General features: G+C 60.7%; 3 protein-coding genes across 6 annotated transcripts; all 3 read right to left on the bottom strand.

Moving 5' to 3' along the window:
• Positions 1 to 405: 405 nt before the first annotated feature.
• On the bottom strand, positions 406 to 5,213 carry LOC103818841 (bactericidal permeability-increasing protein-like). The gene is made up of 16 exons (XM_018917278.1): positions 5,095 to 5,213; positions 4,170 to 4,301; positions 3,833 to 3,947; positions 3,620 to 3,748; positions 3,377 to 3,532; positions 3,182 to 3,245; positions 3,008 to 3,068; positions 2,744 to 2,835; positions 2,425 to 2,658; positions 2,271 to 2,330; positions 1,683 to 1,850; positions 1,372 to 1,439; positions 1,048 to 1,090; positions 826 to 889; positions 668 to 744; positions 406 to 589 (listed from the first exon to the last, which is right to left on the bottom strand). The coding sequence occupies exons 1-16, from the start codon at positions 5,135 to 5,137 to the stop codon at positions 548 to 550; spliced, it is 1,548 nt and encodes a 515-aa protein (XP_018772823.1). The 5' UTR covers positions 5,138 to 5,213; the 3' UTR covers positions 406 to 547.
• Positions 5,214 to 7,181: 1,968 nt separating this feature from the next.
• ID1 (inhibitor of DNA binding 1) lies at positions 7,182 to 8,452 on the bottom strand. Its single transcript, XM_030232545.2, has 2 exons — positions 7,759 to 8,452; positions 7,182 to 7,570 (listed from the first exon to the last, which is right to left on the bottom strand). Exons 1-2 carry the CDS (start codon positions 8,077 to 8,079, stop codon positions 7,529 to 7,531), a joined length of 363 nt encoding a protein of 120 aa, XP_030088405.2. The 5' UTR covers positions 8,080 to 8,452; the 3' UTR covers positions 7,182 to 7,528.
• Positions 8,453 to 13,204: 4,752 nt separating this feature from the next.
• On the bottom strand, positions 13,205 to 26,594 carry HM13 (histocompatibility minor 13). Of its 4 annotated transcripts, none has more exons than XM_050982259.1 (12): positions 26,355 to 26,594; positions 24,744 to 24,842; positions 23,436 to 23,518; positions 22,288 to 22,376; positions 21,441 to 21,526; positions 21,206 to 21,331; positions 19,271 to 19,328; positions 18,592 to 18,675; positions 18,217 to 18,253; positions 17,120 to 17,222; positions 16,255 to 16,340; positions 13,205 to 13,490 (listed from the first exon to the last, which is right to left on the bottom strand). In XM_050982259.1, exons 1-12 carry the CDS (start codon positions 26,577 to 26,579, stop codon positions 13,409 to 13,411), a joined length of 1,158 nt encoding a protein of 385 aa, XP_050838216.1. In that variant the 5' UTR covers positions 26,580 to 26,594; the 3' UTR covers positions 13,205 to 13,408. The 4 variants fall into 4 exon arrangements, with proteins under 4 accessions (XP_050838216.1, XP_030088398.2, XP_050838215.1 ...); XM_030232538.2 differs by lacking the exon at positions 26,355 to 26,594 and adding an exon at positions 26,132 to 26,345; XM_050982258.1 differs by lacking the exon at positions 26,355 to 26,594 and adding an exon at positions 25,030 to 25,254.
• Between the last annotated feature and the right edge of the window lie 30 nt (positions 26,595 to 26,624).

A 26,624-nucleotide genomic window follows, 5' to 3' on the forward strand; every position in this document is an offset into this window, starting at 1 on the left:
GCCCCCCTCCCCTGCCCTTTCCGGAGGACCCCCGGAGCGGGGGGGCAGCGGCCGAGCCCTGGCGGGCTCCGTGGGCCGGCGGGACCGGTGGGAGCCCGCGGACACGAGCACCATCCCGTGGGCAGCGGGAGGAGCTGCCGCGGAGCTGCGGCTGCGGGGAGAGGCAGCACAGGGACCCCCATGACCAACAGAGCCGCGGGGATTGGAGGGAACCCCGGTCCCCGAGGGCCACTAGCCCGGTCCCCACCGCCCGGAGCCCCCCGCAGGGGACGGACCCCACCACGGCACAACCAGAGACCCTCGCTGCAGAGGACACTGCAATGCCCGGTGGTGGAGTCGGGAATGGGACCCTGCCTGGGAGACAGAGTGAGGGGGCTCCCCGAGACACCCCACAGCACACAGGGCTGAGCTACGCGCCCGCTTTAATCCCTGCCGAGGGTGGGGGGCTGTGGGTCCTGAGGTTGGGCGCTTTGCCAGCCCCGGGGGCACGGTGGCAGCGGGATGGTGATGGGGACAGGACTGGCGGGCTCCCACGAGGCAGGTGGTCTCATGGCTCGTACTGCAGGTCCGTGGCGATGAGCACGAAGCCCTGTAGGGAGTCAGGGTAAGAAAGGGGATATGGGGGGCATGGGAGACCCCGGGGTAAGGGGACAGTGGTGGCACCCACCTGGTGTAGTGAGAGCCGGGGTCTGAGGAGGCTGAGGCCATGTGGGAGGGGCAGGGGGATGCCAGCCTGGAGCCACTCTGTGGGGAGACAAAGTCATAGAAGGGGATGGCCCTGGTGCAGCTGTGGGAGGATGGGGACAGGACAGGGACAGCACTTACTGTTTGCCCGGGGAACCCCAAAAAGCCACAGCCCGAACTTCAGCAAGGTCTCCAGACGTTTCACCTGCGGGACAGGCAGGCCCTGAGCCTGGCTCAGCACAGACAGAGGGCTCCATGCTGCAGGCAGGGCTCAGCCCCCTGCCAGACTTGCCATGCATGGGCTCCAGAGCACCCCAGATTCCCCACAAGGCTCCCCTTGGCTTCCCTGGAACAGCCACTCACCTCCACTGGGCCCACATTTGATGCCACTTGTGTTATATGGAGCCTGTAGGACAAGATCAGGGTCAGAGCCAGGCACAGGGATGGGAACTGTCCTGCCCCAGGGTAGGGGCAGGCTGAGCTCCATGGTGGGACCAGGACCCAGTAAAGCACGTCCTGCTGAGCACCTACTGCCAGGGCAGCTGGCACAGATAGGAACTGGGGGCAGGATGGGGTCTGAGCAGGCAATTCGGGACTCAGGGAGGCAAATGGACAGAGGTGGAGAGTGGGGAGCTCTTCAGGTATGTCCTAGGGGAGCTCAGACCCAGCTCAGGGTCAGGCACTAACCCTGTCAGTCTCACAGTGCCCCCGAGTCTGTTCCTGGTGATTATTGGCTTCCCAGTCACGTTGGCATCCTGCAGCAGGAAGAGACATTGGAGAGACCAGGGCAGTGCCTGCAACCCAGCATCACCCGGCTGGCCCCAGTATCCCCCAGGACCACCCAGCTGGCCCCAGTATCCCCCAGTACCACCCAGCTGGCCCCAGTATCTCCCAGCATCACCTAGCATGGCCCCAGCCAGGAGCCCAGGCACACCAGCCCCAGCCAGGTCTTTTGGGGTCCCCTGGCTCCCTGAGCTGTGGCAGCAGCAGCCACTCACGATGTTCAGCAGAAAGGCAGGGACGCGGGTGGCATTGGGCAGCACCACGAAGGCCTCGGCAGAGCTGAAGAGGGTCCCATGCAGGGCATCAGGATGGCAGGAGAGCAGGGGCTGCTGGCGGGCCCAGAGGTGCAGCTCCATGGGCTGATCTGGATAGCGCTCCTGCAGCTGGGAGGGACAGGGCAGGGGTGGCACAGAGCCATGCTGGCCGTGCCCCCCTCAGGTCCCCACCATTGCCCAGGTCCACATCCTTGTCCTGGGGTGTTCCCTTCTTTCTGCATCCCATACTGCCTGCAACACCTACCATTTCCACTGCACCCCATTCCCTGTCCTGTCCCTCGTGCATCTCATTTGACCTCTGTGCCCTCCCATGTTCCATCCCCTCTGCAACCTTTCCCTCCTGCATCCCATCCCTCTTATGCCACATCCCTTTCCCATCCCTCCTGCATCACTTCATGTCCCACCCTCCAGCATCCCATTACATCTGCTCCTCCTGCAATCTCATCTTGTGTCCCATGTCCCATCCCACCTGCATCCTACTCCATGTCCTACCTGTGTCCCCTTGTCCCTGTGTCCCATCCCACTCACCTGAGGGGAGAAGACCTCCATGCTCTTGGTCCTCAGCTGGAGCGGGAACCGTCGGGGGAGCTGGAAGGCAGGGAGGGATCAGGGGGCTGGGGCTGAGCAGGAGTGGGCATGGGGACACCGCAGAGGGGACAGCTCTGCTCTCCAGCACCCCTACCATGTCACTGGAGAGGTTCCTGCGCAGGGCCCCAGCTGTGAAGTAGGTGAAGGCGGCCGAGTTGGCGACAAACTCGGTGACGGCCAACAGCAGCGTGGGCTCGTGTGCCATGGGCGGTGTGGTGGGCAGGGGCAAGGGCAAAGCCACAGGCAGTGCCATGGGCAGTGCCACAGGCAGCACCACAGGCAGTGCTGAGGGTCTTTGCTGGTACGTGCCCACCCTGAAGATCTCTCCCTGCACAGACACACAGATGGATGTGAGGATCAGCCAGGCTCCCCTGTTCCCAAATCTGGCTCAGGGATTCCCAGGATGACATTACCTTGAGGGCAATGTCCCCATACTCCTCTGTGAAGGCTGGTGGTGCCAGGAGGGAGTGGTCGATGGCAGCAATGGTGTCCAGCTGGGTGGACACTGCAGGGATACGGAGGTGGATGGGAGGAGTCAGACCACCAGCCCCCTCCCACAGCCTGGCTCTGTCAGGATCCAGCCGCACAGGGGGGTCTTGCAGACCCTGCCAGGCACCAGTCCTGTCCACAGCCCCCCAGAACCTGCCCATCCCCAGTCCTGAGGTCCCCTCACCCACCTTTCATGTGCTTCAGGACAGTGTCCAGCCTGTCAATGCCTCTATGGAGCACGAGGCAGAGCTGGAAGCAGAGCAGGGTGTCAGTGAGCCCAGGGATGAGGGTCTCCAAGCCTCTCACTGGGCTGGGGGGGACAGGGACACTGACACCCCAGGGCACAGGGGCTGAGCACCCACCTGCTTGTTCAGCTGCTGCCGCAGGGTTCTCTGGAGCAGAGGTGCCAGCAGGTTGTAGAGCCAGCTGCAGGGCAGAGTGGGGTGCTCAGATCACCTCTTGGCACCCACCCAGCCTCCCCCAGCCCACCACGCTGGCTGGGGCACCAGTAGTCCTTACATGCCAGGGACAGGACAGAGCAGGGGGCTTGGCATCACCTGTATCCACGGTGAAACTCCATGTGCAGGTCGGTGCCGTGGGTGTCACAGCCAGCGCTCCAAACTGTGGGGTGGCCACTGCCATCCTCGCTCACCCCCAGCACCGCTGCCACTGCCAGGTCCTGCATGCGGAGCTCCACAGAGCCACTGTCCTGGCTGGGGACAGAGTGGGTGGGCACAGGGACAGCGGTGACATTGGGCCACCCAAGTCCTGTCCCTGTCCCTGTCCCCATGAGCACTCACATGGCTCCCAGCTGGGCTGCCCAGTCTGCGCTGAGCTGGATTCGGGCGCGCTGCACTGTCAGCCTCACCCCCACGTCCTCAGCAAAGTCCAGCGTGGATTCATTCATCTGCAGCTCGTGGATGTGAATCCTGCACAACACAGGCGAGTTGTGCTTGTGGCTGTGGCGCAGACAGGGAAGGGGACAGGGACAGGGACCCACAGGTGGCTCGTACCGTGGCACAGCATAGGTGAGAGTTCCCAGGAGCGGGGTGTTGTAGGAACCCGTCAGGTTCAGCTCATGCTCCTTCTGCAGCATTGACTGGAGCAGCTCCAGCCCAAAGCGCCGGCCTGGGGCAAAGTGGGAATTTGGGGTCACACCAAGGAAGGGGCTGGGGTGTCAGCAGAGTGAGCAGCCAAGATCAGGATGGTCCTTACATCCCCCATTCCTGGCAGACTTGCCATCATTCCTGGGGGTACCCACTGGTTCCCCTCATTCCCCATCCTTAGCAGTCTGGGCATCTTCCCTCACTGGTCCCCTCCATCTCTCCCTATTCAGGAGCACAGACTCACCAAATTCCAGTGTCCTCTGGGTCAGCCAGACCTTGATGCCAGGATTGGTGCTGGTGGCAGAGGCACAGGTGGGCAGCAGGAGCAAGAGGCAGAGCCATACGCTACCTTGAGGCTGGTCCTGGCACCTGGAGGCTGGAGCAGAGGACATGTCTGGGGGACACACAGCAGGTGTAGAGGCCCCCTCCCTGTGCACCAGCACAGCCAGGACTTATATTGGGGACAGGGAGCCACGGGTGACATCAGCACACATGGGGACACCACAGTGCTCTGGCCACCGAAAGCCCAGGCTTGCCCAACCCTGACTCAAAGGGGAAGCCCCACCGTGGGAGCAGGGGAATGCAGGGTCCCACACCAGCCCTGCCAGCCTCCCCCCTTGGGGTATACATGAGCCAGGGACACCAGCTGGGGCTCCCCACAGAGACACACAGAGACCCAGCTGGGCCAAGGCCACAGAGAGCTCTGACTTCGAGCAATGGAGGAGTGGAAGACAGGGACACAATGAGCAGGTCCTGGGATGGGGAAGCCACCCGCATTGCTAAAATCACCCTCAGAGGGACCATCCCCTAGCTGGGGTGAACCCCTCCAGTGCCATGGGCTATGGGTGACAGGGCTCCAGCTGCCCTCCTGGATCCAGCCTGGCAGACCCAGAGGTACCTCTAGTAGGGCCAGGGCCTCAGCACCTCAGGGGCACATAGAGCCCACGGGCAGCCTCACCAGAGGGGCCACAGCCCACATAATGCACCTTATGGAGGTCTTCAGAGCAGCTGCCCACTGGCCTGGGATGCCCAGTGCCACCAGCCATGGCTGCAGGGGTGGCCAGTGCCCCCAGCAGTGACCCAGAGGCCAGAACAGACCCTGACCCCCTGCCCAATGCCTACTAGAGCCCCTCTGTCCCAAGGTGCTCCTGCCCTGCAGCAGCACTCACCGTGCCCGATGGGTGCAGTGCCCCACACCGCAGCTCCTGCCATGGGTCTCGGCTCCTCCGTGTCCCGGGGACTGAGCGTGGCAGTGAACAGCAGGGACCAGCTCTGACCCCAATGTCCATCCCGGGTCCTGGTCACACCACAACGTCACCCATTTCCCCCGTCCCTAATCCCTTCCGGGATGAATCAGGTCCCATGAAAACATCGAGGGACCGGTTGGGGCACAGGCGCCCGCGGGCTGGGCGCTCCCTCGGGCTCTCTCCGGTGCATCCTGGTGCTGCCGCATCCGGAATCCCGACACGTGCCCTGCCAGCCCCGCTGCCAGCCTGGGCTGGCCCCGCAGCCCCTTCCCCAGCTCTCCTGTTCCAGGTACCCGGGAATGGCCACCCCGCGTCCCCTGAGGAGGGGATAGCGGCCAGGGCTGCATCGCGAGGGCTCGATCGTGGGGCACACAGAACTTGGACACGGTCAGGCAGTGACGTGGGGACACACATAGACACGCACGCAGACCCTCTCCCCACCGCTCCAGCGGAGCTTCCGCATCAGGCGGCAATGAACAGGTAAGGAGGGCACCCGGGAACACGGCACGGGAAGAGCCCCAGCGCCTCCCGCGCTGCCTCCGGCCCGAACAGAGCCCCCAGCCCCGGTTCTCCTATCCCAGGACCTTCCAGACTACTCCAGGAGGGCGGCCCGAGCCGTGCAGTGCGAGCGGGCACCGGGAGAGGGACCCACCGTCCCGTCAGCGCCGCGCTCGGGGCTGGGAGGAAGGCGGGCGGTGGAGGAGACACCAGCAGGGACGATGAAGAGGACCCGGGGGTGATGGAGGGGACCCATCCAAGGATGGACAAGTTCATCTACAGACGCCCAGAGCCCCCGGCCCTTGCTGCTATGACACAGCCGGGTCAGAGGTGGACAGGCGAGGCAGTGTCTTGATAGCCCCTGTCACCTGTCCCCTGCACAGGCCCTGCCAGGGGATCTGCTGGGCTGGAAAAGCACGAGTGGACACGCATAGACACACAGCTGTGACCGTGCCTGTGAACACACAGACATGCACAGAGGCTGTGCAGAGCTTCACACATGCACATGCCTGTGCCCGGGGCTGCTCAAACCCTTCCAGCCCCAAATCCCCTGGCTGCAGGACCATGGGGAGGGGGGGGGGCACCTAAAGGGTCCTACCAGAGCAACAAGAGCCCCTCCAGACACCCCAATTGTCCTCTGCCAGGCCCGCAGGGAGGTCTGCACAGATCTGGAACAGGAGGCTGAGAGATCCTTGGGGTGTTTGTGAGTCACAGAGAAGCTCAGGTAAGGGCAGCTGCCCGGGGCACCCCCAGCCCTCGGGGTTGCACAAGCCCTGATGCAATTTCCTTATCCGAAGCGGTTGTGTGTCCCCACAGGCAGGGGTTGCACCAGGAAGAGCAGGAACCACAGGGGCAGGGCCACAGAGAGAAGCACCCCAGGATTCATATCTGCTCTCCCCTGTAAAGGGAACAATCCCTGCATCATCACCCCTGCAATCCCCCAGTCCTGACGCAGCAACAATTGTGGGAGCCTCGGAAAGGCTGCTGGGTGCAGTCGGTCCAGCTGGGAAGGGGAGGGAAGGGAATTCCAGGCTGCAAACACACCACTGTCCAGAGAGATGGGGAAACAACACTCCCATCCGGGCACAGAACCCCACAGCTGGCTCACAGCACTGTCCCCTCTGTTTCATCATCCCATTAGGTGCCTAATCATGGGAAGATGCATCCCCATGCTGCTGCATTATCCCACCACAGAAGAAAGGGTGCCAACAATCTTTCCTCCTGTGTCTGACCCTCAACACCCCACTGAGCCCAGGGAGTGAAACCCCAAGGGAACCACTGGGAGAGGCCCTGTGGGGGCAATGCTGGACACAGGGAATTGGGACCAGCCCATGAGAAACCCCTTCCCCAGCACCACCACAGGATCGCAGAGCCTGTATCCCCCAACATACACACCCAGCCCACAGTGGTCTGCACAAGTTGCCTCCCAAAAATGGGGCACAAATCCCCAGAGCAAAACACGCCCAAAACCCTGGGGAGGGGGTGTGAGGGGCAGGAAGAAAACGCACGTGTGGTCATCAGGGCTTGTTTAATAACAAAACTCCAGCTATTGTAGAACAATATTCTCCAGCATCATTGTAATATACAATACGGGGAATGCTCTCAGCAATCTGAGAAGGAAGGATCCGGCCCACAGCACCCCCTGCCCAGGCTGCGGGGGGACCCCTAGAGCAGCCCCGCCGGGGAGCCAGGGATGCAGGTGAGCCGCGGTGTTCGGAGACAGGGTCCCGGGGACGATGTCTATGGAGGGTCCGGGATCCCGGGGATGATGTCCGTGGTGGGACCGGGATCCCGGGGATGATGTCCGTGGTGGGACCGGGATCCCGGGGACGATGTCCGTGGAAGGTCCAGAGCGGTCTCAGCGGCAGAGGATCCGATCGGCAGCGGGAATGCACGGAGCCTGCAGGAAAGGGACACGAAACAGGCGGTCAACACTTGCCAGAGGGTGCCGGAGATGGAACGGGGGCAGGAAGAAGGGACATCCCCGGGAAGGAGAGTGCGCAGATCGGGGGAAGGAGAGTCCAAGGAACGCCGGTGCTGTCCGTCAGGAGCGCGGGTCTGAGCCTGTGCAGTGGGGTCCACACTCACCTCAGGGGAGTCCCCAGCAGCGGCGGGGCGGGGGGGACCGCACTGCAGCTCCAGCTGCAGGTCCCAGATGTAGTCGATAACGTGCTGCAGGAGCTCCACCTTGGAGACCCGCCGGTGCCGCGGCAGTGTCGGCACCAGCGCCCGTAGCCGAGAGTAGCAGCCCTTCATATCGTACAGCAGCGCGGCGGCCGCCTGCTCCGCCGCCACCGGGGACACCCCCATGCCCGGTCCGCAGCGGGCGGCCTCCCCGGGCCGCACGGCCTTCAACGGGCCGCCGGCGCCCGCGGGCAGCGGCGAAGAAGCGACAGCGGCGACCTTCATGGCGAGAAGCTGCGAGCGCGGCGGGAAGGACAGGGACACGGCAGGAAGACAAGGAGCCCGGGCCGCTCCGCGCCACTTATAGAGCGCCGCCGCTGAGTGGGCGGGGCCGCGGGGAATCCTCGACCAATGGCAGTGAGGGAAATGCGAACAGAACCCCGCCTACTCCATTCAGGCGCCCCAAAGGGCAGCGTCTTAAAGGGGCAATGGCGGAGAGAGAGCGCCGTGATGGGCTTGGGCTGCGGGGCAGGGACGCCGGCGGTGCGGAGTCTACAGCTGTGCGGAGCGCCCACCCTGCCCGCAGTTAACCCGGGTGTTTGCCCCGCGGGCTCTCGGTGTCGGGCTCTCCGCACCCCGCTCGCCCCTTGTCCCCTCTAGGCCCCCGGTGCCCCTCCGGGCTCTCGGCCCCCCCGCAGTCCCCGCGCCCCCCCCGCTCCGCCGCGGCTCAGACCGTGAGACGCCAGGATCCTGACGTCACCCATTCATAAAACGCCGCGCGCTGTCAGCGCGGCGCCTGGCGGGCGGTGCCCATGGCGACGGGGGCGGGGCGGGGACACACACCTGCAGCCCCTACGGGGCACCGGGACCCCCACGGAGACATCACCACCCCCACCGGGACACCGGCACTCCCACGGAGACACTGGCATCCTCTTGTGGATACAGGGACCCCGGGGGTACATCTGCACCCTCACGGGGACACGGGAGCACCCAGGCCCCACGATGGCACAGGCACACGGGCAACCCCACTGGGGACAGCTCCGCGCCCCCCGGCCCAAGTTCGGAGTTCCCCGTTCCCCCCTTCTCCCGGGGCTCAGACCTCCGCAGAGCTGCTCGGTGGCGGCTGCCGAGGCGGGAGACGCCAGGTTCGGGTCCACCCGAGGGACGGGCAGAGGGGTCGAGCGCTGGGTGCATGGGGCAGCGCAGGGAGTGGGCTGCGAGCACGGTCCTGCCGCCTGGGAAACTCGTGGAGGTCCCGCCACAGTGCCAGGCAGCCGGTCCCTGCCCCCAGGGGTTTCTGGTCCGGGCTGTAATTAGCATTACTGCTAATTACCCCGCACCTGCGGGGAGGGCAGGCAGCGCCCGGGGAGGGCCCCCGAGCAAGACCCCAGCACACCCCGAGCAGCACGAAACGGTGTGGGAAGGGAGGGAGGCTGGCAAAGCTGAGCCTCCGACACTCCCGGGTGTGTGCACAGACATTCATGCAGGGTGGGTGTGCGTGTGCACACACAAAGGTGTGGACACACACGTGCTTGCACACACAGATGTGTGTAGGACATACCCAAATATGTGCACAGGAGCATTCACACGCATACACAAACCCGTGGAGACCAAACACAGCCACAAGTACCCGCACACAACAGAGGCACACACGGATGGACGCACATACAGGTACACACACACGTGCATGCTCATGCACACGTACACCCTGCCCTGCACACCAACACGCGTGCCCAAGTGACAGCACAGCTCTCCCAGACCTTTATGGGGTTGGGCTGGGGGGGGCAGACCCTTCTGCACGTCCCCAGGCATTCAGGGAGCTGAAGGCGTCCCCTTCTTCCTCTTTTGGGGAGGGCAGCAATCCTGGAGAGCATGCATGAATTCCAGCCCTGCCAGCTTGGCTGGGGGGAGCTGGATTCCCTGTCCCTCCCTCTGTCCCTCCTCTCTGTGTCCCCCAGCCTGGTGCGGTGGCGGTTCCCAGGGTGGGCACGGCGCTGGGGTCGCCCCCTCCATTCAGGGCTCGGCGGAGGGCCCGGTGCTGCCCGGTTCCCACCGCGGCTCTCAAAGCTGCTAATTAGCCCCCATCTGGCGGCAGTGGCCGGGCCGCGGCGGGAGGCCGGGGACATTGTGCACAGGAATGTCTTTCAGGGCCGCCGGCCGGCCGCCGCCACCGCCAGCTGCGCCGCCAACAATGCCAGGACGAGCCGGACCCCGCGCCCCTGCCACCGGCCACCCCGAGCGGCACGGGGACGTGGACGGATTTCGTGGCCGTGGTGGCCGTGTCATGGCACAGACGGCACAGCCGCCCTGGCACAGCCACTCCAACTGCCCCAGCCCACAGGATGCCCCCGAGAGCAGGACACCCTCACCCCATCTCTCTGAATGCTGGGGTGCTGGGGATGGGGTGCGGGGCTCAGGGCTGCCAGTGTGGCACCGGGACACTGCCTTGGCCACAAGCTGGCCGCGGGGTCCTGGCCTGGCACGGCGAGCCAGCCGGCACAGCAGCGTTGTCCAGCAGAACACAGAGCTTCATTTCCATCTCAATTCTGGGAACGGGGCTCACGGCGCGGTAACAGCAGCCTCGGCCATATGGTGCTGGCGGGGCTCAGCCCGGCCGGGGGGGCAGCCGGGGGGCGGCTGCTTTGCGCTGAGCAGGGGTTGCCCGGCAGCCGAGCACATCAAAGCCCCCGGCCGCCCCCGCCCCGCCGGGACCACACAGGGCACGGCCGAGCCAGGCCGTCGAGGGGGCTGCCTGTGCTGCTGTGATGGGGGAATGGGGTACAGCCGGCACCCCAGAAGCGGCAGCAGCCAGCCCCGCAAGCCGGCACGCACAGCTGGAAGGCAGCACGGACACGGCAGGTCAGGCCGGGACCCCCCCACCAGTGACCAGGACTCCCAAATTGGCTGGGGTTGGGCTCCATCCAGATCCCCTCTCCCGGTGCCATCCGCAGGTCACCCCTGAGGCTGCACAGAGCTTCCACCCCTCCGTGTCCGCACGACACTGCTGAGCCAGGGTTGCAGATGTGCCGGGGCCGCCGGCACAGCTGGAGCGGGGCCGAGGCCTGAGAAAGCCCCTGCGCATTCCCCTCCCGCCTTCTCCCTTCCCGTTCCCAGCTTCCATCCGCTGCAGCCCAGACCAGCTGGAGCCAGGCAGCCCTTCCTGGGATTTATTCCAGCTTCCTGCCCCTCCTCGCCGACCGACCGGGACTGGGGCTGCCTTGGGCTGCTTCCTCTCCCTCCTCACAGCCGCCGGCCGGGCGCCACTGTCAGTACCCATCATCACACGGGACCCCAGCTCTCACCACCAGCACCCACCACTCCATGGGACCCCAGAGCTCATCACCAGCACCCACCATCACAGCAAAGCACCCCCCACCCTGCGTGGTAGAGCATGAGGTACAACTGCAGCACCCATCACCCATCAGCACCCAGCTGAAACCCTGCTGAGGTGGGGAGGCTCCACAGGGCTCTAAAGACCAGCAGCCCTGGTGTGTCCCCCCTCACCCCAGGCACCAGCACTCCCAAAACATGAAATCATCCTCCCCTTGCCTGGTGCTTGCATCCTGTGCACTGCCAGCTCAGACCATCCCACGCTACTGCAATTCCTGGCGGGAGCTTGGCACAAAGGGCGTGTGCCCATGAGATCCCCTGGTCAACAGGCATTTACACCACTGCCATGGGGCACTGTGGGTGAGTGGGTGGGTAAGGATCATCCCAAACCCCACATCTGCTGGCAGCAGAATAGGCAGCTTTGGCCCCTGCCCGAGCTGGGTGCAGTTAAGTGGACAGAGGTTTCCTGCTGGAGTCGGCACATCCCTGTTTCCGCAGCCCCCACCGAGCCGGAGGGACCCTGTGGAGAGGGGAAAGTGGCCCAGCAGCGGTGCAGACACAGTGGAGCCGTGTGGCTCAGCCCTGCCGGACCGGAGGTGCCACAGGCCCAGGTGCAGCAGGCGAGGGAACCGAGGAGTGCTGAAGCGCCGACTCCACCGGTGGCTCCTTGCAGGGCCCAGCACACTTCCTTCCTCCTGGTTGGCCCCGGCTTATCGGCCAGGCGGGGTGAGGGGTGACCCCGCTCTCCCCTTCCCAGGCCTTCCGCTCCCTGCAGCCCTGGGAAAGCGCCTGGCCGTGCTTCCACCACACCTACAGCCGGCAGGAGCTGCTCGGAGCTCTGCAGGGCAGGAGGGTGATGCTGGCACGGGAGGTACCCTGTGCACCCCCAGCCTGCTCCTGCTCTCTTGGGGCCTCTGGAGGCTGCATGGGGACGCAGCTTCTGCCACCCAAAGCCAGGGAGGACGCAGTGCCAGCCTCATACCAAGGGACACACCAGGCTGGGGAGTGGGGTCCTGACTCAGGGTAGGGTCCCGCACCCCACGGCAGAGCTGAAGTCCTTTTCCACGGAACACTGGAGGCTGGTGAAATCACATCTGGAGTCTAGACTCAGTGACTCGGTGGGCTGGGCCTGGCGGCCGTGCTGTACCCAGACCCTGCTGCACACTGTTTGCTTAGCTGGAGGTATTTAATTGGAATTAAAGTGGCCCCTCTTGTTTTTGCGGACAGGGCTGTTGGAAAAGGAGCTGTAAGTCATAGAAAACATCTGTAGGAGCCTGCGAAGGGTCATTAGATGGCAGAACGCGAGGCGCCACTTTTAGTGCTCGCAGCCGGCGCAGGGAATAATGGTTCAATACGGCTTTTGTGGAGGAGCTGCCAAGCCAGCAAACACTTTCTATTTATTCTGGCAGTGGGCATGGCCGAAGGGATTCAGGATCCTCCACATGTGGGCCTCCAGGAGGGGTAGGGAGGACACTGCCAGTGCTGCAGGACACAGGGCAGCTGGTCCCAGTGGAAGCCATGGTGGATGCTGGAGCTGCCCCTGCCTGCAGTCCCTCCAGCCCCCATGCCTGCAACAGCATTCTCTGCCCATCCCAGCCCTAAAGGGTGCAGGATTGTGCCTGGCTCCCTGCAAGGAAGGGGGACAATCCATACTGTCCTCACCCTGCTCCAGGGCTGGGTTTGAGGTTACCCACTCCTACCCCTCCCATTCCTGCTCCTCCAGGCCATGAGGCGCTAGCCTCAACTCACTGAGCGCCCCAGCAGCTGAGGCAGAGCACAATTCCCATCCTGTGGGGTTCCTGCATCCCAATCCCTGATCAGCCACCCTTCTCTGGGGCCAGATCCCAGCTCAAACCCACACAGCGCTCAGTGACTCTGGCCCTAAATCTGGGTATTGCAGAGCAGGGGCCAGGCTGGGGAAGACCCAGTGCCAGAGAAGTGGGAGGGGGAAGGGGACAGTCACTTGGTCACTTGGAAACAGCCAGACAATAGCCACCAGTTCCAGTGGGAGAAGGCGGGTGAGCTGATGCCAATCCCAGAGTCGGCTGGGTGGCTGAGCAGGGGCAAGCCACACCAGCACTCCTTCCTTCAATATGGTTTAATATGAGAGAAAGCAAATGCACAATACAAAATTTAAAAACCGGCATACATCGATACCCCACCTGGGTGGCTGCTCCGACACACACAACACGATGCTCTTGCACAATTGTTTCGTCGTCTGTCACTTGCAAAGGGTCTTGAAGGGCCCCAGCCCAGCAGCACCGGACATGGCCCACGGGCAAGGTCACTTCTCCTTCTTGGAGGCTTCTGTTGGCTCTTCTTTGGAAGCCCCTGCTGCCTCCTTGGGGGTTGAGCTCTCTTCGTAGCTGGGGACAAGAGGGACATGAGTGGGCCCAGCTGCTCCCTGGGGACAGAGCCCTGTGCCACGTGGGGACAGCCCAGCCTGGGGCCTCAGCTTCTGCCCTGCTGCTGTTGAGTACAAGGTGGGCTCCAGCCATCAGCAACCAGCACAGGAAGCCCCATAAGGCACAGTCCAGGCATGGAGATGAGGGATGTATTCCCCCCAGACATCTCCAAGGGTAGGGTGGACCCAGCCAGGGGCCAGGTCTGTGCCCAGGGATCTGTCCTTGCTCCCAAGAGGACTACTGGATATCCTGGAAAGCACATGCTTTCCTTGGCTGAGCACTGGTGCCAGCAGGGCCGGTTAACACGGAAACTGCAGCAAGACCAACAGCAGTGTTCCCTCCCTGGCTGCAAACTCCCTCCAGTAGTGGCCCCAGGGCTTTGGCTAAAGAAATGGGAATGCTGCTCCCAGCAGAATGGACAAGGTCTGGGATGTCAAATGTTCTTGCCCTTCCCAGTCTTCTCTCTCAGAATGGGAGAGAAGCTGTCCCGCAGCAGTGCAGCAACAGCTCCAGCCTCTGCCCACAGAGTGAGGAGAGCTGGGAATAGGGAGAGCTTGGGCCAGGGAGAGCCAGGACCTGTCCCTACCTGGCCAGAGCGACAGACAAGGGGCCCTGGCGGCAGTGGCTACATGGCACTGGGGCTCTGCTGCCGGCGTCGGCGGGGACAGGACAGTTTCTGCTGCATGGAATCAGCCAGGCTGGCCGGCGAGCCAGACACCGTGGGGAAGTGGGTAAGTCTTGGAGTGTGAGGCAAGATTTCAGCAGAGGATTCATAGCTGCAGGAGAGAGAGGAAGCAGGAAGGGAAAGACAATGACAGAAAGGAGGGGGGGAGAGAGAGAAAAAGCAGAAGAGTTTTGGAGTGAGAGCACCGAGAACACACCACCCTGTGCAGGAAGCCTGGCATCCCCCTTCACCTGCTTGCATCCACTGGCCTCTCCTTGCCTGCAAACTCCAGGACAGGGCTGCAGCATGAAAAGTGAGCACTAAAACTCAGGGATGAGACAGCTCCCACTGGCACGAGCAGAGCCTATGGAGACCTATGGAGAGCAAGCCTGGGCAGTGGGGAGGTGGCAGTCAAGCAGCCCGGGGGCTGGGCAGGTGACAGAGAAACACAGCAAACCCTGTCCTGCTGCTCGAGGACAGTGTGCCCACAGCAGATGTGGGGGGCAGGATGGGTTCCCATTGCTGAGAGAGGCAGAATGGAGCTTCCTGCCTAGCCTAGGGAGGTTTGGCAAGGCTGAGAGCCATGGAGCTGATCCCAATGTCACCAGCCTCTGCTCCACCAGCACCCCTTCCCTAGGCCTGCAGCACAGATCTGCTCACTCCTATCCTGCCTGCAGACCCTCACGGCTGTGAGACACCATGTGCAGGCAGAGACCACAGGAACTGACAGTTCCAGGGAGGATCAGGGCACACCAAAGCAGCTCAGCAGAGCAACCTACACCTGGTGGGATTCCTGCGGTGGGAGCCACTGCCCTCCAGGCATTGGTCCTTCCGAATCCCACTTCCTCTGCCTGCAACTGGAGCCACTTCAAGGGAGGTCTGGCCCCCTGGGGCCATCAAGTTTGCAATCCTCCAGCATCCTGCCCTTGCCCTGGCAACACTTTGCTGCTGGAGCAGCTTGTCCTACTATTCTGGGAGGGCACTAGCCCCTGGCAGCCAGGCTCCCTGCGCTCCTTGCTGCCCAGTGGGCCCGGCCTCACAGCTCATCTCTCCCCAGTTTCCTGGCAGGAGCTGCTGCTGCTGCTGTCAGCTGATGAGTCACGGCACTGGGGAAAGCGGCTGCAGGATCCCAGGTGCACAGGAAGGACGATCCCAGGACACTCAGTGCCTGCAGCAGCAATTGTCAGAAGCAAACATCAAAGGAGGGGCAGGTGCGGCAGGGCTGGGGACGGCCCAGCTGAGAGCTGCTGGGAACATGCATACCTGCATCTCCCAGGGGAGGGGAGGGGAGTGAGGAAGGAGGACAGCTGGCTTCCCGTTGCGCCCAGTTTCCCTCTGAGGAGGCTGGGAGCTCAGGAACGCTCCCAGGCTGGGGCAGTGGGGAGGCTGGTGAGTACATTGCCCTGCTTTATGATGTTCCCTTCCCTCCTCTGCATCAACCATCATTACTGTGCTGAGCCACCACCAAGTCTCGAGCATGACAGAGAAACAGCTCTCAGGCAGGAGGCCAGAGCTGCCCATTGACAGCCTGGACAGGCTCCAAGAGCAGCTGAGCACAACAGCCCAGTTCCCCCCTCCTCTGTACCCACAGTCTCTGGGGCCAGGAGACAACTACAAACCAGGAGACTGTGCCCAAGTGGGGAGGTTGGGATGTGCTGGAACCAGCCTTGGCTGCTCTCACAGCCGGCTCTGGCTCCATTTCTCCCCACCCACAGGCCCTGGGACACAATGACCAAGTATCTCCACACCAGGTGTGCAGTCCCACCCTCCCCTGCCTGCCAGCGCATGGGAAGAGTCTGTCACTGGGGCGTAAAGCAATACCAGGTGCTGCCTGCTGGTAGCACAGCAAAACTCCCACCCAGCTCCCAGGAGGCGGCTGGAGCCAGGCCCGGCATGTACAAACACAGGCCCGCTCTCTCCACCCACGCACGTGCTGGTGCACACCCAGAGCATGCCCAGATGAACCCGTCCCTCCAGCTGTGCCCAGGCGTGGGAACATCTGCACGCTTCATGGGCTCCAGCGCCGCCGGCAAAACAGCTCCATGGCCAGCTGAGGCTCACCTGAACATTTCGGTTACTTCTCCCTTTGCCAAGGCCACCAGAAGCGGGAATCCAATGCAGGCAGGGACCAGGTACAGCAGCGCAGGCTGTGGGGAAGGAAAACAACTGTTAAACCAAACCACAGATCACCCTGAGGGAGGAGTGCAAGGTGAACTCACGGCCTTGTCCCCTCTTCACCCACGATCCTGCATACCTTTGGCTACACAGGGAGTTAACACCCCAAAAAACAGCTTCAAGAGCTAAGTTAGAGCTGCAGCAGCATGAAGCTAGATTGGATATTAGGAGGAAATTCTTTCCTGTGAGGGTGGTGAGATCCTGGCACAAGCTGTCCAGAGAAGCAGTGGATGTTCAATCCCTGGAAATGTTCAAGGTCAGGTTGGAACAGGGCATGGAGCAGACTGGTCTAGTGGTTGGTGTCTCCACCTGTGGCAGGGGAGTTGAAACAAGATGGTCTCTGAGGTCCCTTCCCAAACCATTCTGGGATTCTGTGAAAATCCTTGCTGTGAGGTCCCAGTGGGCCATGAACACACTGAGAGCCCCTGTGCAGACCACAGTGTATAGGCTCCCAGAGCCCCCTGCAGCACAGCCAGTGGGTGCTCAGGGCAGCTTGGTAGAAGAGCCAAAAAACACAAGGCCCCTGGCTGAGGGGCTGCTGTTGAAAACAAGGAGCCTTGCCCCAAGTAGGCCTCTGCTCCAGCTGGGCACAGGAGCTTTGAGAAGGGAAAGGTACAGGCAAGCACTGGAAAATCAAAGCCAAGAGAAGAAATAAATCTACTTTTTCCTGGCCGGATGCAGGAACTTCGTGGCCAAGCTGGCCTGACCCACTTGGATGTGCATCCGCAGGAGGCAGCAGGGTGGAGCTCACCTGGGCATGCTTGAAGATGTGCATGATGAATATGGTGAGGCCCAGCCCAAAGATGTAGGCCACAAAGCTGGTGTAGAAATACGTGTGCGTGTTCTTCTTCAGGCTGTAGGGAAAGGGAAGAGCTCAATGACTTCTGGTCTGGAATGCCAGTGGCCAAAATGGAATTGGTCTGGTACTCTCAGCCATCTCCCACCACAATGGAGTGTGCGGAGGAATGCTCTGCCTGTGCAGCCCCTGGTGTTGTGGGAGCAGTGTGGGACTGAAGGCAGTAATACCCAGGTGACAGGCTGGAGAAGGGAAGAAGGCAAGTGATGCTGCTGCTGGACAGCAATTGGGAAGGGAGAAATCAGGGCTAGGACCCAGGGAGAAGGTCCCATGGTCTTGGTGGAGCCTGTCTCTGGCTCCAAGCAGTTACTATTTTATCACAAGGCAGGCTGCAGGAACTGGGATTCCCAGCAGGTGCAGGCAGGATGTGGGTGGTAACACCTGGAAGAGCTGGCGCAGACCATAGGGTCTGTGCAAGAGCAGTGGGAGTGAGGCCACACCACCGCAGTCACAGAGCACCCTGTTCCCCAGAGCCTTTCAGTGTGGGGCAACTGCTACAGCCCAGCTGTAGGTGCAGCTTCCCTGTGTGGGAAGGAGCTGCTTCCTCCAACATCAGTGGCAACGTGGAGGCAGCCAGCACTGCCAGGCACCCATTTGCATCCATGCGAGCACTTACCAGGTGCCAGCACCCCCAGCTCTTTCCCACACTGTCACCGCTTCCTCTCACTGCCCTCCACTCCTTGGTTCCAGGGAGCTGGTGAGGCTCTGTGGGGCTGCTATGTGCTGCTGCCCTGAGCCCCATCCCTATGCTGCCTGCCCCACCTATGCTGAACTCAACCACTCGCCCCCAGTGCTCAGGATGTACCCACAGAGCCAGCCCCCTCTTCAAAGAATTTTTCCTTACACCCCCTGGTGTGTCTCCACACCCAGCTCCAGAAGAGAGCTCACGACTGCACTCCTGCCTCCCCCTTCCCTTTTTTTCCTCTATAAAAGCAGCTCAAATATGCTGCAAGATCCAACCTGCCAGAGACCCTTCCCAGCCACCTGCTCACCTGATATCAAACCGCAGCAGCAAGGCAATGAAGATCCCTGCAGGGAGAAGGAAACAATGAGGGGCTGGAAGTCGTACAGGAGAGACAGCGAGGGGCCAGAGGAGCAGGGAAGGGACAGCGAGGGGCTGGAGGGGCAGGGCAGGCTGAGGGAGGCCGGGCAGGACCCGCGGTGCTGCGGTGCCGTGCTCGGGGTGACAGTGCCCTCTCGTGGCACGCGGCACCGGGACAGCACCCGGACCTGCGGGGACACTCCCAACCCACCGGGAGACCCGCGCCGGGCTGCGCCTGGCCAAGGGCAGAGCCAGGCACCTGCTCGGCTCCCCGCAGCCCCCCTCAAAGGAGAACCCAGTCCCGTCCTCCCTCTTCTGTCCTCACCCGGAATGACAATGTCTCCCAGTCCCAGCATGGCGAAGTTGTCGGCGTCCAGCCCCTTCTCCAGCAGGTCCTGAGGGAAAACCACTGCGAGGAGCAGAGTGAGGCACAGTGAGGGGGAGTGTCCCCACTGAGCAGAACCCAGCCCCGAGGAGTGTCCCCAGTGAGCAGACCCCAGCCCCATAGGGCCTGGCAAACAAGGTCCAGAGCAGGGCAAGGGACCTGTCCCTGCCCTCAGCCCCCTCCTTCCCTGTAGCTTTCCTTGTTCTTTCTTGGACATTTCCAGGACAAGAAACCAAGGGGTCCCAGGACCCAAACTACTGCATGCTCCACAGCAGCACCAGTTCACCCCTCCTGCTGTTTTGGGGCTCTGTGGGGGTTTTTTGTTGTTTTTTGTTTTGGTTTTGGTTTTTTTTTTTTAATTTGGTATGGACTGTTTCTACAAGCAGGTGGAATTGCACACTCCAAAGGTGCAGACTGACCCAGACAGACCAGGGCACTGCAAACCATCCCTTTCCAGAGACCTGCCTTGGCTTGAGGCTGACCAATGACAGGGAGGAGGGATCACTATCAGAAAATGTTCCTGCATGCATCCCAGCCTGAACCATCTCCAGAGGTGGAGGGTGCATGGGGCAGGGCTTGCAGGAAAAAGGACCCCAGCACACAGGGAAGATTTACTCACGTTTTATTGGGGCCTCAAATGATTTGGCAACTGTCACCATCACATTGGTGCCAAAGACCTAGAACAGAAGGAGACCAAGGTGACCACAGCTGCACAGGAACACACACACAATGCTCAGCTACAGCCTCACCCCTGGGCCAGGAGCAGCTTCAGTGGCAGAAAATAGTCAATGACCTGCCAAAATGTGGGCATGGGAGCCCTGCAAGCAAGCTCACTGTCTGGGGGAGGAGGCATACAGTGGCACTGGAGGAGGTGGCTGCTTCACAGCTGTCCTGCTCTCAGAGCAGCATGGGGACAGCACTCACATGGCAGAGCTGCTGCCCACCACCCAGCCCTGCACTTCCTCAATTCAGCTTTAATCAGTCAGCTCCATGTAAAGTCCAGTTGGAGGGCAGGAGCTTCCAGCAGGGACAGGGGCAAGTGTCAGATCAGCTGCAGTTTGCTCTGAGGTCATTTACTTGCATGACCCTATCAGCTGTAAATACTGGCAGCATTTGGGGGTGGACTGTAAACACTGAGGGCAGCCACTCTGATCTCTGCACCTTGCCATCACTAAGCTTTCAGTCCAGCAGGCACAAAAAACTGCTGCTGGTTAGCACTGGGTGAGGAAGATCCTGGAGCTTTGGATTAAAGGGAAATCTTAAAGCATCAGATTAACTCCCATAAAGTACAGCAAGTTCTGAGCATTGCAATGGAGTGACAGGACTCAACACTGGGATCAGGGAAAAGCATCACATGCCTCACCAAGACTATGTGGGGGCAACAGCATCAATGCATTGAGATCTCCTTCCTCCTTGAAACCCTCCTGGGATCTGACTGTGATTGAATCCATGCCAAGATCCAAGTGACCAGCTCCTGCAAAGGGGCACAGTACCAGGGCCTCTACTTCAAGGCAGCCCTTCCCTAAGTCTCCAGCAATACTCTGATCCATGGGGAAGCCGAGGTGAGACACAGCCAGCAAGTGGAGAGCTGAGGGGTGCACTCACTGTCCCCAAAGCACTGGGAAGACACTTGCACACTAAGCAGGGCCTGGGGCACCAGGTGTGCTAAGGCAGAAGGCTGAGTCCCCTCCAGCTTAAAGCTGCACAGGAAGCGGCCCACAGGCTAAAAAACCACAGAGCCCAGACTGTTAACGAGCCTGGGAAACAGAGGCACCACCGGCCAAGTACAAAACAACCCACAGTAGCCAGGCGTGAATATGGAGGGATTACACAGGCAGCTGCAGAGCTGCTGGACAGACCTCAATGTATACAAGGCTCTCAGACATTTGGAAACATGGTGATTCAGAAGGTGGAGGCAGCAGGAAGGACTGGGGAATAGGGACATTACAAGGAGAAACATTCTCCCATGCATGGAGCAGAGCACACAACCGCATTACTGCCTTCCCTGCCCGCCCCCCTTTCCTCTACAAAAGCAGCTCAAATGCACTGCAAGAAATAAGGAAAACCTCAAAATGAAGAAGTCAGGGTGCAGCACTGGCTGAGGAAAAGGGACTGGAGGCATTCCAGGGTCTGGTCCTCTGTGCAAGAGAACAGAAGGACACTAACAAAACCAGCAGATGACAGAGCCAAGGCACAGCTCACACAAGCAGGCTCAGTGTGCCCCAGAGCAGCCTCCAGCCCACCCAACAGCTGTCAGGCCTTGAAAAGACCATAGTGTGGAATAGAGGACCAGATATGACACACACTGAGTACCCCACAATAGTTCTGATGAAGTCTCTGCCAGCCCTGGGCTCTTTGAGAGAATAAAAGAAAACACACTTGATGAGCCACATTCTGCCACTGTGGATTCTGTCATCAACCATGCCACACCCCTCTGGGCTGAGAAACCAAAAATTCTGACTTCAAGTGTGTGTCCAGCCAGCATGGTGCCTCTGGAAAGGCAGAATGCCAGGCACACACTTCCACCCATGGCCTGCAGAATGTTCCTGCTTACCCAGAACACATCATAGATGAAGAGGCCCCCAAGCAAGATGCAGCCAGTGCTGACGTTGTTCAGGTGCAGCAGCTCCACCCCGTTGAGGGAGAATGCCAGCCCGAAGAGATTGTTGGCAATCCAGTGCTGAGAAGGAGAAAAGGAGATCCGTGTCCTGCTGTACATGGAACCCCCACCTTGCATGGAAATGAGTCAGTGTCTGATCCAGCCCAGTCCCCAGCTGTGCCTCACTTACCTTTCTCAGCAGGTACCAGACCCCCACAACACTGCTCAAGGCCAGGCACACGAGATCCTTGGTGTCAAACTCATAATTCACTATTTCTGCAAGAAAACAGAGAAGTCAGATTTGAGGCAGGCTGGGCAGCACCCCTTCCCACGCAGGGCTGAGATGAGTGATTCTACAGCTGGGGAGCCCAGAGCTCAGGGCTTACATCCCAAACAAGGGGACTGTACCCATGGTACACACGTGAAAACTGCCTGGGAATGAGCAGTGGGCTCTGCAAAGCTCAGACCTTCTCCTTCAGCCAGACTCTGCACATGGACAGCATCCACGGTCCTGCTGTCAATAAGGAAATTGGATTCAGGCACTGCCTAAGGCAGGGAGAGACAAATTTCTCCCTCTTCCTATGCCAGTTAACTCCTGGTGGTATCACCAGAAATACTCCCTTACCAGGAAAGCTACTACAGGGCAGGATACTTATCAAAAGTATCTTCTGCCAGTGCAAAGATCTGGCCCAGAGGAGGCAGCACAAACCAGTCAGGCCTATGCTTTCCAAGGAGCTTAAATAGGCTGTGCATTTAATGACAGCCACAGCTCCATCCCCACAGCACTCTGGGAGGTGTTTCTGGGGTCTCCCTGCCAGTCAGAGGCAGCACAAAGGCAGAGTGCCAGCCCAGCTCTGCAGGGACACATGGGGCTCACAGTGGCTATGGAAGCCCAGTGGGGAGCAAGAGGCGAGTCTTTGGGAAGGTTCTTTCAACGGGCTGAGAGTAATATGACCAAAAAAGGAAAAAAAGATAAAAAGAAACAGTAAAGGGAGAAAACATTCAGGCTCCCCTGAAAGACCAGAAAGCCAACGTACCCTCCTTGCTCTCCCCGGAGCCCTGGGTGAAGAGGAGCTGGTACTGTTTGTTGGGGAAATTTGCAGGGAAGAATCTGTTCATCATGGGGCTGAAACGAGAGGTGTAGAGAAGGGCAGTTCGACAGAGACCCCACAAGATGTGCTGCCCAGCACCTCTGCGTTTAGGGGGCCCCACACCCCCTCCCAAGAGGGGTAATGCCATCTGCTCCATCAGGGACTGGCAGGAGCCACAGCAACTCATCCTGCACAGAGATCTGATCTGGCAACATGTGACAGACCCCCAAATACTCCAGGGCAAGAAAATAGAGCATCATCCACAAGAAAGGAGGACCTACCCCAGACCCCAGCAAATGCCCTATACCCCTCACCAACCCTCTGGGTACCCAGCAGTGGCTGGACCACCACTGACTGGCTCTGCTGCAGAGCCAGGAGCAGAGCAAAGCCATTGCCCAGCACCAGTCTAGGGAAAGCATCTGGCCCCCAACACCACAGAGCTCACAAAACAGGAAACCAGTTCAACTTTTTCAGTTACTGAAACGGCCTGACCTTCCAACACTTTGTGCCACACAGGGCCATGAGAGGCCAGGGACATTACCATGAGCTCCAGCTGCCTGTGTCACCCATCCCAGTAAGGGTGCTGCTGAGCTCTCCCCTCGGCAGGGCAGCAAGGACTGTGCCAAGAGGGGTTGAAGTTGGATATAAAGAAAAGGCTCTTCACCCAGGGGGTGGCTGGGCACTGTTACAGACTCCCCAGGGAAGTGGTCATGGCCCTGAGTCTGCCAGATTTCAAGAACTGTTTGAAAAACACTCTCAGGAACACAGAGGAGTTTTTGGAGTTGTCCTGTGGAGGGTCAGAAGTTGGACTCGATCCTTATGGATCTCTTGCAACTCAGGATATTCTGGTTCTGTGATTCTGAGCCAGAGAAGCTCCTTTGGGTGAGCTGGCCTTGTCCCAGTACTGGTGCATGGCTTCCCAGGACCCCCAGGGCTTTGGTTCCCATCACCAAGGGACAATACCCTAACAGGTTGGGCAAATACCCTAAAGACCTGGCTCTGTTGCAAGGCAGTGGTGCTCTAAAAATCTCCCAATAACATGAACTGAAGCTTTAGGTAGCCCTCCCCCAGTCACACCCATCCTTGTGCTGTACCTGATAGTGTGGGACAGGGCCAGGATCCCCAGCACAAAGAAATACATGGAAAGCAGAAGATTGATGTACTCTTGAGAGAATATCTGCAAGACAAAACCACAGAGGGGTTAGTAACCACAGCATCCTCCCCATCCTCATGTTCCTGTTGGCAGCTGCTGTGTCAGTGCTCCAGGGAAATAAGAATAGCTAAAATAACCCAAATTCCTGCATGCTGAGGGAGACTATGTTGGAAATAGCCATGAGCTCAAAGAACAAGCACAATGGGCCCGTGAGCTGTACTGCATCTGTGAGCTGCTCAGGTCAAAAAATAACTCCAGTGCTGCAGAAAGGAGGCCAGAGCTTCCCCTGCACAGCAGAAAGAGAGGCACTGCTCCAAGGGGCTGCCCAGGCCCAGGGCAGCAGCAGCATCCCCAGCCCTAATTAAACAGGGCATTATTAAAACTCCTGCCCTCCAAGTCAGATGCTCCCCTACTGAATCACACCACTACAAACCAGTGTGGAAGGATCCTGGGGTCCTCTGTGCACTCCTGGAAGGGGGATACTGGAATAAGAGAACACATGGCACACAGCCATGACAGAGAAGGGACTGAACTGTACCATTCCCAACTCTGCACCTTAACCCTCACCTCCTGGCCAGCCAGGAGCACCCTGGCACCTTGCAGGGGTCCCAAAACAGCACAGCTTGGAAGCTGCTATGCCCACAATTCCACTCTGTGCTGCAGCTCTCCAGACCCCTCTGGGAGCTCAGCCATGTGCCAGACCTGCATGGGCAGCCCAAGGTGCTCGAGGCCAAGAGATCTCCTCCACACCACCAAAAGCATGTGCTGCTGAGAGCTCTCATCCATTTCTCAGGTCATCTGACTCTGCCTGTGGGCTCTGAACGTCTAAAAGACTTCACCTGAGCACACAGGAGCTCCCCCAGGCCTACAGCTGAAATGGCTCCAGGAGCACAGCATGGAACACAACCCAGAGCCAGCAGCATTTGCCCCTCAGAGACCCTGGCACCCTCTGGCTCCAGCCTGTGCCCTGTCAGCTTGGGCCACAGAGGCAGGAAGAGCTCAGGGCTATTTGCTCCTCGGCAGCTCTCCAGAAACAACCTGTGCACAAACACACTCTGATTTCCCCCAAGCTGTGACAATTCAGGCAAGAACTGACGTCCTCCTGCACGGTGACACCGAAGAGCTCGGTCTGTGCAGACTTACACACCTTCTGTCCCAACACTAAGGGCCAAAATCAGAGTCACCCCATTATGGGAGCTCCTGCCAGGCACAAGGATGTCCTGCCCCAGCTCCAGTGCCCCTCACTTACTTTAAAGAAGAGGTAGAGGCCCAGGAGGGTGCAACTGGCAACAATGGGAAAGCGAGCAGCGTCTCGGCTGGTAATGGTCTCTGGCATCTCCGAGGAGTTCTGGGGAGAGAAGGACAGAACAGGAATGGATCAGCCCCTGCCCTGGCTTCACACCTGAGCAGGGGGTGAACAGACACAACATGCAGGGCTCCACAGAATTTTGAGAGGGACAAAGCGCCCACTGGCCCCTGCTACATCCAGAGGTGAGGCTGTGTCAGAGACAGAGCCTAAGCTGGAAAACACAAACCTTGCACTTGTCCTTCCCAGGGCAGCCAAATTTTACTGCTTTTCTCCTCCTGGAGAAGGAAAAAATCCTGTTCTGGCGTTGTTCCGTTCTCCCCTGCCCAGAGGGGAGCTGGGCTCCCTCACCACACACGCCCAGCCAGCCCCATCTGTGCCACCATCTGTGATCACCCCGTGCACAAGGCGTCTCTCCAGCCACCTTCTCATCCCTCATGGGACACTTCTCGTGCTCAAAAGCCCCAGATTTATAAACCCTTCCAAGACATCTTTGCACCACCTCAACCAGCCCCTTTCGAGCCATTTCCCATGGGAGACCTTCAGCTTTCAGAGGAGGCAGAGGGCTGCCTGGTTTCTGCCTGCTCCCTGCCAGCTCCAGGCCCAGCTGGCTGCTGCTCAGAGATCTAATCTCACTCAGGCAAACACCTGCGGCCAGCACAGATCGAGGGCACCTCAAAAGCCCTCGTGCAGCTTATCCCGGACATGGCAGTTGTCACGCTGTGCCCAAATTCCTGCTGCTCTCTACAGAGTGAGGGATGAGAACCCCCACCCTGATCCACGGCTGGGCTTTGCTCACAGCCCCCCACTGCCTGGGCTGCCAGACGCCCCCCCAAGATCAGCTGAAACCCCTGATATGAGGCTTATGGGCACACAAGGAGATTTTAAAAATAGTAATAGATCAGACTGTGTTAACCAGTCCTTCCTCCTGAGCTACAGCAGCCCAGCTGTTGGGATATAAGTTCCTGCTATGAAATGCAGAGAACGGCGGGAGGAATACCGGGACAGAACAGGGTGTGCAGGCAGGAGAGCACCCCCGGACCAGCCCCTCTGCCGCGGGGCACAGCCACACACGAGTCCCCCCAGCACAGCCCCTCTTGAGGAGGGACAAGGGACGGTTGTGTTTTGCAGCACTTGAATTTATCGGGGCGGTGAGGACGTGGCTGGAGAAGCCCCGGGGGAAGCCAACTCTCTCCCCGGGGTTCCCTGCGCCTCCAGGCCCAGGGCCGGGGCCATGCAGCTGCCGGTCCTCCCGTGAACGGGACGCCCGGAGGGGACCCTTGGGGAGGGGCGAGGCCTATAGGCCCGGCTGCCCCGAGCCGCGGGGGTACCTTGCTCTTGGCGCAGCTGACGGAGCGCAGCGCCCCGAAGAAGATGGGCAGCAGCGCCATGAGGACGAGGCTGCCGTAGGCCAGCGCCATGCCCTCGGGGGTGGCGGGCGGGCGGGCGGGGGTCCCGGCCCCGGGCGCGGCCCCGGCGGCGCTGCCGTTGTGCGCCGCGGGCTCCTCCATGGCGGCTGCTCCCACCGCGGTCCGCACCGACACGTCCCCTTACCGAGCGGAAGTGCGTCACGCGTAGCGGCGCTGAAGGCAGCCCCGCCCCGGCGGCCCCGGTGCCCGGAGAAGGGCAGAGCCCCGCGCCGCCTCCCACGCTCGGCCCTGCCTTGCCCTGCCCGGCCCTCGCTGTGTCAAGGGTAGGGATTGCCCGAGGAGGGAAAGGCTCCCGGTTTGCCGCAGTCCCCCGGAGCACGAGCGGGGAGGCGGCAGCTCCCGGTGCCATCGCCCCGAGCGGGTTCGGGGCTACTGCGCTGCCCGGGGTTTTCCT

This window comes from Serinus canaria, chromosome 20 (genome assembly GCF_022539315.1).
Source record: "Serinus canaria isolate serCan28SL12 chromosome 20, serCan2020, whole genome shotgun sequence".
Classification (NCBI taxonomy): Eukaryota; Metazoa; Chordata; class Aves; order Passeriformes; family Fringillidae; genus Serinus; species Serinus canaria.

What these genes read in the sequence shown, in the direction of transcription:
- LOC103818841 (XM_018917278.1), bottom strand. Translation starts at nt 5,137, where the DNA reads ATGGCAGGAGCTGCGGTGTGGGGCACTGCACCCATCGGGCACG. An exon ending in CTCACCTATGCTGTGCCACG is followed by an intron (nt 3,749 to 3,832) that starts GTACGAGCCACC and finishes TGTGTTGTGCAG; the next exon opens with GATTCACATCCACGAGCTGC. An exon ending in TGGAGGTCTTCTCCCCTCAG is followed by an intron (nt 1,851 to 2,270) that starts GTGAGTGGGATG and finishes TGTCCCTCCCAG; the next exon opens with CTGCAGGAGCGCTATCCAGA.
- ID1 (XM_030232545.2), bottom strand. Translation starts at nt 8,079, where the DNA reads ATGAAGGTCGCCGCTGTCGCTTCTTCGCCGCTGCCCGCGGGCGCCGGC. An exon ending in CTGCTGGGGACTCCCCTGAG is followed by an intron (nt 7,571 to 7,758) that starts GTGAGTGTGGAC and finishes CCTTTCCTGCAG; the next exon opens with GCTCCGTGCATTCCCGCTGC.
- HM13 (XM_050982260.1), bottom strand. Translation starts at nt 26,311, where the DNA reads ATGGAGGAGCCCGCGGCGCACAACGGCAGCGCCGCCGGGGCCGCGCCC. An exon ending in CTGCTGCGGTTTGATATCAG is followed by an intron (nt 17,223 to 18,216) that starts GTGAGCAGGTGG and finishes CTTTCCCTACAG; the next exon opens with CCTGAAGAAGAACACGCACA. An exon ending in GAAGTAACCGAAATGTTCAG is followed by an intron (nt 14,306 to 16,254) that starts GTGAGCCTCAGC and finishes TCTCTCCTGCAG; the next exon opens with CTATGAATCCTCTGCTGAAA.